Here is a 13,022-nt window from a genome sequence, read left to right as displayed (position 1 = left end):
GAACAAGAGGTGACCGAGACGTGTACCCAATGGCACCCCATAGCATCACGCCGGGTGATACGGCAGTATGTCGATGACGAATACACGCTTCCAATGTTCGTTCACCGGATGCGACCATCATGATGCTGTAAACAGAACCTGGATTCATCAGAAAAATGACGTTTTGCCATTCGTGCACCCAGGTTCGTCGTTGAGTACACCATCGCAGGCGCTCCTGTCTGTGATGCAGCGTCAAGGGTAACCGCAGCCATGGTCTCCGAGCTGATAGTCCATGCTGCTGCAGACGTCGTCGAGCTGTTCGTGCAGATGGTTGTTGTCTTGCAAACGTCCCCATCTGTTGACTTAGGGATCGAGACGTGGCTGCACGATCCGTTACAGCCATGCGGATAAGATGCCTGTCATCTCGACTGCTAGTGATACGAGGTCGTTGGGATCCAGCACAGCGTTCCGTATTACCCTCCTGAACCCACCGATTCCATATTCTGCTAACAGTCATTGGATCTCGACCAACACGAGCAGCAGTATCGCGATATGATAAACCGCAATCGCGATAGGCTACAATCCGACCTTTATCAAAGTCGGTATTGTGATGGTACGTATTTCGCCTCCTTACACGAGGCATCACAACAACGTTTCACCAGGTAACGCCGGTCAACTGCTGTTTGTGTATGAGAAATCGGTTGGAAACTTTCCTCGTGTCAGCACGCTGTAGGTGTCGCCACCGGCGCCAACCTTATGTGAATGCTCTGAAAAGCTAATCATTTGCATATCACAGCGCCTTATTCCTGTCGGTTAAATTTCGCGTCTGTAGCACGTCATCTTCGTGGTGTAGAAATTTTAATGGCCAGTAGTGTACTTGTCGAATTCATGTCACGCACACTCACTGATAAATTGCGTTCCAGAAGTGGACCAACACGTTTTTAAGTGGGTGGGCATAATGTTTTGGGTCATCAGTGTATAGTGCTTATTTGTTTTGTACAGGGTGTTTAGATGTTTTTCTCTGTGGCTTACAAAATAATAAATAAAATAAGTATTTACTTAGATAGGTAAAACTAAGAAATAGCTGCTGGTAAACCTTTCCGGATGAAGTTGTGGTCCAAGAAACTCTTCTGTTCCTGACGTTTCGTCCGGGAGTGCGCTGGACGTCCTCAGAGGCGCAGTCCTGAACGAAACGTCAGGAACAGAAGAGTTTCTTGGACCACGACCTCAAATCCCAATAGGTTTACCAGTAGCTATTCTGTAACATATCGGCGTACCTCTCACCCGTCACGGTAGCAGTTAGAAAACCAGAATCACGCATTTCCTGGAAGTAAAAAGGCCCGATAACGGTAGATGTGGTAAATCCAACTCATACCGTGACTTTCTCGTCGTGTAATGGAGTTTCCACGACAGTTTTAGGGTTTTCGGTAGCCCAAATTCTGCAGTTGTGGGCGTTGACAGACCCTCGGAGCGTGAAATGAGCTTCGTCAGTCCACAACACGTTACTCAACCAATCGTCATCTTTTGAAACGCCCACACCGCTAATGCCCTCCGCTTCACTAAATCGCCACGCAATAGTTCATGATGCCGATGGATTTTGTACAGATAGCATCGGAGGGTACGCCTAAGTGCCTACTAAACAGCAGTCTATGGAATGCCGGTGCGACGTGCGACTGCACGAGCGCTGACTTCCCCGTGCGTAGACGAACCCGCTACAGTCTCCATTTCTTCCTGAACTGTCTCAGCAGCATTACGCCTTGTGCTCGGTGTGCCACTACGGGGTCTATCGTTTAAACAACCCGTGGCTTCGAACTTCGAAATCATTCTCGCCACAGCTGCATTTATCAACACGACCTTTACCTGCTCGAATCCCGTTCCTATGGCGATAGGATCGTAACGCTGAACTAGCACATTGCCGATTCTGATAATACAGCTTCACTAAAAGCGCCTTTTCAGGTAACGTCAACACGTTACGACTGCTGGCGCATCTGATTCTCTCTCTCTCTCTCTCTCTTTTTCATTATTGTATTTCAATTCCCCATCGGGGCAGGCTGGCAGCAGCATATGCGCTGCTCTTCAGCCGAAAGACATAGAACAAACAATAGAAGACAGTTAAAAACATACAAAGGAGAGAATACGGTGAACATAGATATCAAAAAGGGGGAACATCATGGAAGGCAATAGACAAAAAAAGGGGCGACTGTAAAATGGAGATAAAAACCGTAAAAAAGTAGTGCACACAAAAAACCACACACTGGGACAGTTAAAAGAACACAAAGCACAGTATGACCGGAGCATAAAAGTATCGACGGATGGCGTAGCACATAACAACACACTGACAGCGAACCTCAAGGCAGCACACAATTCAAATCACACCTCTTGACGCACATGAGAAACAGCTCTAAACACAACATTGACGTGGCACACTGACGATGATAAAAACGGAGGATCTGCCAGGCGCAAGGAGATGAGGGAGACCGGAAGACAGGGGGGAGATGGGCGGTGGGGCGCACCGAAGATGGCCAGGGAGGGAGGGGTGTGGGAAGGAAAGAGGCAAGGATGGAGTGCAGGGTCTCAGGGGGGGGGGGGGAGGATGAAAATCCGCTCTGGGAGAAGGAGGGGAGAGGAAAAAGGGGGCCCTGGGGAGAGGGGGGGGGGGGGGGGGAAACAAGGCCAGGTTATAGTTGGAAGGAAGGGTATATGTCATGGCGAAGTTCATCATCCGGGAGGGGGAGGCGTTGGAAATTGCCCTGATGAAGGAGATGGAGGGTGTGGAGGTGGAGAGAGGGAGGGATACAGCGATAGAGCAATGGGCGGGGCGTGCAGAGGAAGGAGTAAACCAGAGGGTGGGGGGGATCGAGCCTGCGGACAGTGTAAAGGATGTGGAGATGTTGGAGGAACAGGAGGAGGTGGGAGAAGGGGATCAGTTCATACAGGAGCCGTGTGGGGGAAGGAAGGCGGATATGGAAGGCAAGGCAGAGCGCATGGCGTTCAAGGATTTAGATGGCCTTGTAAAAGCGGGTAGGGGCGGAGATCCAGGCAACGCTGGCATAACAAAGGATAGGACGGATGAGGGATTTGTAGGTGTGGAGGATGGTAGAAGGATGCAGTCCCCATTTTTGGCCAGACAGGAGTTTCAGAAGGTCTCTCTCTCATGACACCTCATTTTATACACGATTGTCACGCGCAGTCACTGACGTTTTACTGTCCAGCGCCGTCTATCGGACATTTTGTGAACTATTTTTTTAAATTTATAATGAAACCCCATGCCATTCCAAGCACGTGTGTAAATTTTTACCTCTCTATCTACATTATTCCGTGGTTTATTAAGTTTTCAAATTTATACTGACTTCTTGATCACCCGGTAAATACACATTTTTCAGCAGTTGCAAAGACAGATTTGAAGTACATTACGTGATTTCGTGTATGCCCATCTATCTCAAAGGAGTAATACGAACGGAAACTGTGGCAGCCTAGTACAGTAACTGCTTTTCCCCGTGCCAAATAGGCGCTAAAAATTAACATTAATGGCGACACTAGCCAGAAGAGCACCTCGACTCGTCGCACCGGCGGCGCGAGTCCGCGGAGATCATTTATGCGGCGCGAGTTGGCTCGAGTGCGCAGTATTGCACCGGAGGACGCCATTCAGCGAAGCGGCGAGCGTTTTTCCTCGGCTTTCAGCGAATGTGGGCGTCAGGGGTCGGGAAGGGGCGCCGGCGTTTGTGAATGGAGCGCGTAAGGCATGCGCAGCTCGGTGCGCTGGGCCGCAGGCGCCGGGGGTCCGCGGTGGTGGGGCAGTTGGGCTGGCGCGCCGGAGCCATGAGGAGTCGCGGCAGCTCGGAGTTGCTTCTCGGCGAGCTGGCGGGACGGACGCGCAGAACATTGGCCCTGCCGCTGGCGGGGCCCTCCCTGCCGCCCACGACCCGCACCTGCCGCCAGCACATATGGTGGTACGGCACCTGGGTGCTGTCTACCGCACTTGTCTTCTCTGGCTGCGCCCTGCTCTTCCTGGTGCCGCTCTACGTCGACCCTGCCATCTCCACGTTGGCTGCCGACTTCTACCCGTTCCCAGTTGAATGTGTCACTGTACGGTAAGTGCCGATTCCGCCTACGCACTTAATTTTTTTACAGGACTGCTGCCCAGTGGCCGGTTCCGGAAGGTTGCTGCGCCTCCTCCTAAGCGGACGGACTTCGGCTTCTGGTCCGGAGATTAAATTTTAGCTGTACAATAAACAGTGCCTTTATTGAACTTTAAAACTTGGGACTATAACGTCCCGTAAATGAACAACTCACAATAACCACTCACTGTTGGTTTCATTTTTTAATGTTTACAGTGCATTTCTGAAGACATCTTTATGCGGTACATTATGAATAATTCAACTACGATATTCTTTGACACTTCAATACAATACAAATTGCCGGCCGAGGTGGCCGAGCGGTTCTAGGCGCTACAGTCTGGAACCGTGCGACCGCTACAGTCGCAGGTTCGAATCCTGCCTCGGGCATGGATGTGTGTGATGTCCTTAGGTTAGTTAGATTTAAGTAGTTCTAAGTTCTAGGGGACTGATGACCTCAGAAGTTAAGTCCTATAGTGCTCAGAGCCATTTGAACCACAATACAAATTCTAGTTCTTAGTACAACTTTCGCTCTTGTAAGGACAGCAGACCTACAGGAACAACAATTAAAGTTTTCCCACGGATGAAAGAAACAACCGAAGATATAACGTCCGAGGACGCCGTGCCCACTTTTAATTTATAAAGTAGGACATGCAGCTTCTGAGTCACTCCTTACATTTATTCGAATCACCGGTTTTAACCACAGTCATAGATCATCTTGATATCCGTATGAAATTACTACAAATCACAGTTCATGATCTTCAATTAAAACTGAAGTTCCAGCCTGATGACGGACTGCGATTTGCAGTAATTAGGTATTAGATTAGAATTTGAGAACGAGGTGTGGCACGGATGATAGCCAGTAACTCTGATGAACACGCTGTTTACCTGTCTTTAGTATAAAGAAAGACCATTAGTCGTAATATTTATGTTTAACATCGGCGACACTGTCTCCAGAATGACGGCCCTCGTCGGGGTGTAGGAGAAGTCGTTTGCTGCTCCAGTTTTTAGGAATTTACTATCAATCATCGCTAATTTCTACTGCGAAAGATCGTCAAAATTATCGCTTCTATAAGCGGTGGCTTTCTCGCTCGTTGTCACTATGTATAAAATTTTTATGGGTATGTGACAGTGCCGTGAGGTAAAGTAGGTTGTATATACAACGTATCTGAAAAAAAAAAACCGGTAGTTAAAGGAAAGTAGTCTACGGACAGCAACAGAAAAAGTCTGCACCGTTGGTTCAATTCGGGAGGAAAAACCAAGCCAGAAATACTTCTTCATTCGCGTATACAGCTGGTGCACAGTCGATCTCTCATGTTAAACTACGAGTAACGCATATCACATTTCAGGTCTTCAAACCATTTGCCAAACCGGCTGAGTTTGGTCCTCAACCGCGCAAAATCCTCTCTGCAATCTATTCATTAATAAAAGCTGCGCCCCTTTCCTTCTGATTTCCACTCCACCGCCGATAATCTGCAGCGAATTCACTGCTCTGTCACAGTTACTATGCAGCGTGAATCAGTTAACCATGCTATCAACAAGACGCGTAAAGAAGTAAGAAATTTTGCCATCATTGAACGAGAATACGACAGAATAAATTTCCAAACATCTTTTGTCGGCAACCGCCCAAGAATTATCGTGAGTTCAGCATTTAAAACAAAAGGCTGCGGGAAATGTCATAAACTATCACTTCAATGTGTTATTTCATCGTAGAACTCACCCTTCACTCCATTAAAATTCTAGACCCGCATTCGAGATAAACGAGCCTGAAAGAGCCGGCTGGTCTTCCAGATTTCTTTTACATGTTGTTTCCCTGAATCACTTAAGACTAGCGCCATATACTTCCTTTGAAATGGCCACGAAAAATTTCCTGCCATCTTCTCATTCAGACCAATCTTATTCCTTGTCTCTTATGGCACCATCATCGACGTAACGTTAAACTTTAATCCTCTTCCTTTTTCGCATTTGTCCTATCTACGGATAGGTAGCGTGGAACAGTTGGTTCACTTGCATTTGTGCTTCGCATGCCGGTGTGTGTCGTATAGAAGACGACACGTAATTGTAAGAGTCTCACTTCATCTACTTTTATCATGTTCATGGACGACATGCCAAGGTCTTTTGTCTGCATTTCTCTCGTTGCACACAAATTTTCAGTGTGCGAGATTTACCAGAGACGAAGTAATACGTTTCTAGGCTCAGAATCGATTTTGAATACTCGAGATCTGAGGAAAAACTGCTTCCAGTGTTGGACTCTGTCTTTCCGTTTCGTATGTAAGGTAGGTTACGGCTGAAGTTACCCACCACTATCTATAGAACGTTTTAGGTAACTTCATGCTGTAACTAAATGGAAATGTTGAATAAAACCATTTCGGTATTAGGCCGCATCAGACGATGAAAGAGGGTCCTAGTCGATCGAAGCTACGGTTTTTGATTTATAATTTTTATTTAATTCTATAAAACTGCGCAGCCTATCACCAAAAACGATAAAATTAAAGTTAATACCGGATGTGTTCATGTGCACCTTTAAGGCTGTAACGATTCGCGCATTTCTTCGTCGACTCTTTCCTTACAAGAATCACCGTTGCTTGATACTTCAATCCGAACACAGAAAAACTGTTTTAATTACCATTTATCACATTATGATGCACATGTCTTTGATATTGTAATAAAGCACTTCTGAAGGCATAATAGTCTGTGACAGGAACCAATCTCTACCATATGTGTACCAAGCTACACTTAGAGCTAATCTCTAATAAGATGGGCGTCAGTTGGAGGTTTTATTATTGTTTTCCTCATGTGAGTAGTAAGGTGGGTTAATGATGTCACATTGGCACTTAGTTTCACCATTAATTCTTCCCAACGCCCTGTGGACGTGTCACACGATGTGGAGGCCGACACACTCTTTCTTCTGCACATTTCAGCCCCTCTTTTTTGACTCCTCTGCGGTCGGTTAGAACCGCGATGCCCAGCGTTGAAATCACACGGATTTCATACTGGTGACCGAAGAAAACATTTCAGACACACCGCTGCTCACAATCAACATGAATAAACCTCAGGGGATGACGTAAAAGGCGTCTATGAAACCACCCATGTCTTTGGGGCTTTCATTCCCACACACATCGTGGTCGAAAACGACCATTCGCTGCGCTACGAGTAACAAGATGACGTACTTGACAACTTTTCACACTGCCACCCGCCGAACGTTTCAACCTTTCTCTAAGGACATTGTTAGCCAGAAATCCCAAAGAACTTGGTTGCAGCCCTTTGAAGTGCAGTGCGACCGCAACTTTTGCTCTGGTGTGCAGGGTGGAACCACTAAGTACCGTCTAAAACTATTCGAAGAGATTTGAATTTGATCCAAAGCAGCAAAGGACGCTTATGCTTTTCAGCCCTACTGTTTCACACCTTGCTCTGGCGTGATCATGGGGAGGAGGGAAAGCAACATTGACACATGCGTGAATAAGACGGCAAAGTGTCCCTCTAAGGCCATCCAGTTAGGCAACACCCCTGCTGCCACCCGCCCTCTTTTGGTGAGCGATTGAGAAATGTACCTGTTCAGAGACAAGCCGTGACGGAGTCCTAGACGCCTGCATGATACTACTCTAGCCCCTGTCAGCGGGCTGGTAGAATCGAAGGGATGGCAGGGCGTTGCCTACCTGCAGGCGCCGAGGACTACATCATGGCTTGTCTCTGTACAGGTAGATTTTCAAATGCTCAACAAGGAAGGGCTGGTGACACTGAACGTGCTGCCGAACGAGGTGCTCTTAGAGAGATGCTTCGCCGTTTTATTCACACATGTGAGAATGTACCAACCCCAACTCCCCATGATAACAGCGCATGAGGGCACGAAATATGAGCGCTGTGAAAGCATTAGCATCCTTTGCTGCTGCTTGGGATTACATTCAAATTTCGTCGAATAGTTTTAACGCTCCCTAGAGTTTCCACCCTGCACACCAGAGCCAAATTAGTGGTCGCACTGCATTTCAAATGGGTGCGATCACGTTGAATGGGGTTGCTGGCCCACGATGTCCCTAGAGAAGAGCCGGATCGTCCGGCTGGTGTCAGCAGAGTCAAAAGTTGCCAAGAGCTTTGTCCTGTTACTCATTGCATTGCGAACTCAAGATTTCGACCGCAGTATGTGCAGGAATCAACGCCCCAAGCAAAGTTGTTCTCATTGACGCCGTTTATACCACTCCCTGAAAATTTTTCGTATTGATTCTGAGCGATGGTGTGTCTGAAATATTTTCGGCTGTCACCCGTATGAAATCCGAATTATTTCAACGCAGGGCGTTACTTTTCTGATCACAGTCGCGGTGGAGTCAAAGAAGGGGTGAAATGTTCTGAAGAAGGGGTGTGTCGACCTTTCCATCGTGTTACACGTTCACGGGGGCATTGGGAAAAACTATGGGGAAATTTGGTGCCAGTGTGACATTAATAATACACCTTACAAATCTCATAAACTTCTGAGCTCTGGTCTTCTTCTCGCACGTATCAACACGTTAGTGTTTGAAGCGTCGCCGCCTCGAGGGTTACGTCGTGGGGCACCACGCTTTTGCGTCGCTACAGAGGAATGTTGCAGGCACCTTTGAGCGAAATTTCAAACCTATGCGTCACAGTTGGAGACAATTACGAGGCTCCGAAAGAGTGATCCCTTAATTGTGTTGCGCATTTTATTTCTGTTTTTATAACCACGTAAATGCCTAGATTGAAAAGTATATGCGAAACGCACAGTTCAATATATTTAAAAAAATTATTCACACACTGTTTTAAGTGATGGTATGATGTCTGCAGCAAGAAAACCAAAGATTGACGTTTAAGATCAAATAAGACACCATAGATAGCTAACATTCCGTTGGAACCTCTAAAATCATCGGGGGAAGCGAAAACTGAACGACTATTCACGTTGGTGTGTAGAGTATATAGAACTGGTGGTATAACATCAGACATTCGGAGAAACGTCATCCACGCCATTCTCAAGAAAGCAAAAGCCGACAAGTGCGAGAATTGTCGTACAGTCAGCTCAACAGCTCACGCATCCAAGTTGCTGACAATAAAAATGTACAGAAGAATGGAAAAGAAAATTGAGGATCTGTTAGACGGCGATCAGTTTTGTTTTAAAAAAGGTAAAGGCAGTAAAGAGGTAGTTCTGACGTCGAGGTTGATAATGGAAGCAAGACTGAAGCACAATAAGGCCTGGCAAAGGCGCTCGACAATGTAAAACGCTGCAACGTTTTCGAAATTCTGAGAAAAACAGGGGTAAGCTTTGGGGAAAAACGGGTAATGTACGATATATACGTGAACCAAGATCGAACAATAAAACTGGAAGACCAAGAACGAAGTACTCGTATTAGAAAAGATATAAGACAGGGATGTAGTCATTGTCACTACCGTTCAGTCTACACATCGAAAAAGCAAATCACGGAAATAAAACAAAGGTTTAAGAGAGGGATTAAAATTGAATGTGAAAGAATATCGATGATAAATATTTCCTGATGTCATTGTTATCCTCAATGAAAGTGAAGAAGAATTACAGGATCTGTTGAATGGAATGAACAGTCTAATGAGTACGGAATGTGGATTGAGAATAAATCGAAGAAAGACAAAAGTAGTAAGAAGCGGCAGATATGAGAAGAACAACGAGAAACTTAACATCAGAATTGTTGATCACGAAATAAATGAAATTAAGCCATTCTGCTAACCACGCTGCAAAATAGCCCATGTCTGATGGAGCAAGAAGGATAATGTTCAAGTGTGTGTGAAATCTTATGGGACTTAACTGCTAAGGTCATCAGTCCTTAAGCTTACACACTACTTAACCTAAATTATCCTAAGTACAAACACACACACACATGCCTGAGGGAGGACTCGAACCTCCGCGGGGACCAGCCGCACAGTCCATGACTGCAGCGCCCTTAGACCGCTCGGCTAATCCCGCGCGGCAAGAAGGATATAAAAAGCAGAATAGCACAGGTAAATAGGGCATGCCTAGCCGAGAGAAATCTACTAGCTTCGAGCATAGGCCTTAATTTGAGGAAGAAATTTCTGAGATGTATGTTTAGAGCACAGCATTATATGGTAATGAAACATGGACTGTGGGAAAACCAGAATAGAAGAGAATCGAAGCATTTGAAATGTAGTGCTATAGACGAATGTTGGAAATTAGGTAGACTGATAAGGTAAGAAATGTGGAGACTCTCCGCGGAATTGACGAGGAATTGAATATTTTGGAAAACACTGACAAGAAGTAGACACAGGATCATTGGAAATGCGTTAAGACTTCCGTGGTACTAGACGGAGCTGTAGAAGATAAGAACTGTAGAGGAAGACAGATAGAGGAACACACCCAGCAGATAATTGAAATGTGGAGACTCTCCACGGAATTGACGAGGAATTTAAAATTTGGGAAACACTGCAAGAAGAAGACACAGGAGCATTGGAAATGCGTTAAGACTTCTGTGGTACTAGACGGAGCTGTAGAAGATAAGAACTGTAGAGGAAGGCAGATAGAGGAAAACACCCAGCAGATAACTGAGGGCGTAGGAAGTCATTTGCGGTCAGAGGAGTATTCTGTGTATATTTGTGTGCATTAAGTCGTAGTTAAGTGAATTCGAACGTGGGAAAATCGTTGTTGCTCGTATGGTGGGTGTTCCGCAATCACGGTAGCCGAAGTTCTTCGTGTTTCAAGAGGCACCGTATCGAAGAGTTATATCGCATCATACAAGGGATGCGGAGAAACATCACACGCTGAACCACAAATTGTACGAAAATGAGTAATGAGAGATCTGGACAGACGGTAACTGAAGCGGATTTTGATGAAAAATAAGAGGACAGCAGCATAAAAAATCAGTGCGGAACTGATTGTCTTACTCTCGAATCCCGGCAGCACCAAATCGACACGAATAGAGCTCCATAAGATAGGAATTTAAGGGGTAGTAGGAATTCCAAATCCTACATCAGTGATTCAGATGCCAGTAACAGGATATTCTGGGCCAAAGCCGTAAAACATAGATTATGGAGCAATGGAAGAAGGATGAGTCTCAATATATTGTATATGATGTGATGAAGCCCTATGAGTACGATAAATTTTTTCTCCTTTAATTGACTCGTGGGGATTACAAACAAATCCACAACTATACGACGAGATTTTTCAGGATGATGAATGATTGCCGTCGTGCAGTATTAAAGAGATCCCCACTCAAACGCACGCCACCAGTGCAAACCTAGGATGCCCAGTTTCATACTGAGCTAAATAATTTGATCAAAGAGATTGAAGGCTATCCTTATCTCGTCGAGAGAGAACAAGAACTCACATCTGGAGAAGAGCGCATCAAAATTCATTCCACTATACACTCTTTGACATAAACCCTGGCCGGCAGCCGGCTGCAGCTGTGTCCAAAACCCCGACGATCGTGACGTGGGACAAAGAACATGACAACACTGTAGGCTGCGGCAGTTCCTGGAGGAGGTCTTGTCTACTATTCGAGACGTTAAGCTATGTATATGCCCATGGTCTAAATTGCTAGCACGGTAGCACAGTGTGTTCGGTCAGAGGACTGGGTGTACTCTGTAATAATAATAAAAAAACTGAATGAGGTATTTAGAGATGAAATTTAAGGGATATCATGTGACGTACACGCAGGTCACATGACGAGAACAATAACAAAGACAATGAGAAGACAAAAAGCGGTAATCAGCGTGTCCTCAGAGTGCAACAACATCTCGGTTTCGAACCCAATACTTGTGGTGGTGGTGGTTGTTGGGATGTTTAAGGGGGACTAAACAGCTAAGGTCATCAGTCCCCCACCCAATACTTGTCTAAACGTTTCTAGCGCCCTTTATCCTGAGTGCAATAGTAGCACAGCTACAGTGATTCCACTTTCTGACACACTGGTAATAACGGTTCCGTCCAATAACATTTTTACGAAGGATTTCTTTTCGGACTATCTGCCTACGAACGCGGCACGTACTAGCGCTGTCCGGGACCCACTTGCTCGCACCCGGTAGCGGCCGCTGCGGCGCCCCTGCTCTTCATCAACCTTTGCCGAAAGCGTCAGATACCGATCATCGCTCTGAAGAACATAAAATATTTTACTGTTGTCGATTGATTCTCCACAAAAATGTGTATCATTCGCATTTCACGCTCGATAGCAACGGAGGCAAATGACCCGTCAATATATGAGTGTCATATTACACTAATATGCAAGACACGAGTACGGCTGAGAACAAATTACATTTTTTTTTCATTAAATCAAAATATGTTATTAAGGTGTTCACTGTTATTATTATTGATTTACATACGGTTTGATTTTGTTTCAGATGCGGTGGTTGGAGCAATATTTAAACAGGAATTCGTATATTCCTGTCAAGCCACAGCGAGTAACTGCGCTCTGATGAGTTTTCATCTCGTTTTAGATTTCTTATGGTAAATGTAAAAGATAAAATGTATGAATACCTTGCAGTGCATGCGCTTTAGTGACGCAGGCACATAGAACATTTTGAGGCTCACGAATGGTTTGATGGAGAACTTAATACTGAAACTTCCTGGCAGATTAAAACTGTGCGCGGGACCGAGGCTCGAACTCGGGAACTTTGCCTTTCGCGGGCAAGTGCTCTGCCAACTGAGCTACCCAAGCACGACTCACGCCCCGTCCTCACAGCTTTACTTCTGCCAGTACCTCGTCTCCTACCTTCCAAACTTTACAGAAGCTCTCCTGCGAAGCTTGCAGAAGTAGCACAGATTTAATCTGCCAGGAAGTTTCGTATCAGCGCACTCTCCGCTGTAGAGTGAAAATCGCATTCTGGAAACATCCCCCAGGCTGTGGCTAAGCCATGTCTCCGCAATATCCTTTGTCTCAGGAGTGCTAGTTCTGAAAAGTTCGCAAGAGAGCTTCTGTAAAGTTTGGAAAGTAGGAGACGAGGTACTGGCAG

General features: G+C 45.8%; 1 protein-coding gene across 1 annotated transcript in view; it reads left to right on the top strand.

Annotated features, from left to right (window-relative positions):
• The first annotated feature begins 3,705 nt into the window (after positions 1-3,705).
• The window catches only part of LOC126249178 (protein tipE), a 509,628-nt gene continuing 500,311 nt past the window's right edge, over positions 3,706-13,022 (top strand). Inside the window, exon 1 of the mRNA XM_049950833.1 lies at positions 3,706-4,070. Within this exon, the coding sequence (XP_049806790.1) occupies positions 3,706-4,070 (365 nt within the window). The remainder of the gene's footprint in view (positions 4,071-13,022) is intronic.

The sequence above is a fragment of the Schistocerca nitens genome, chromosome 3, assembly GCF_023898315.1.
Source record: "Schistocerca nitens isolate TAMUIC-IGC-003100 chromosome 3, iqSchNite1.1, whole genome shotgun sequence".
Taxonomy (NCBI): Eukaryota; Metazoa; Arthropoda; class Insecta; order Orthoptera; family Acrididae; genus Schistocerca; species Schistocerca nitens.
The sequence above is the reverse complement of the archived record's forward strand: the minus strand, read 5'-3'. Positions and strand labels throughout refer to the sequence as shown.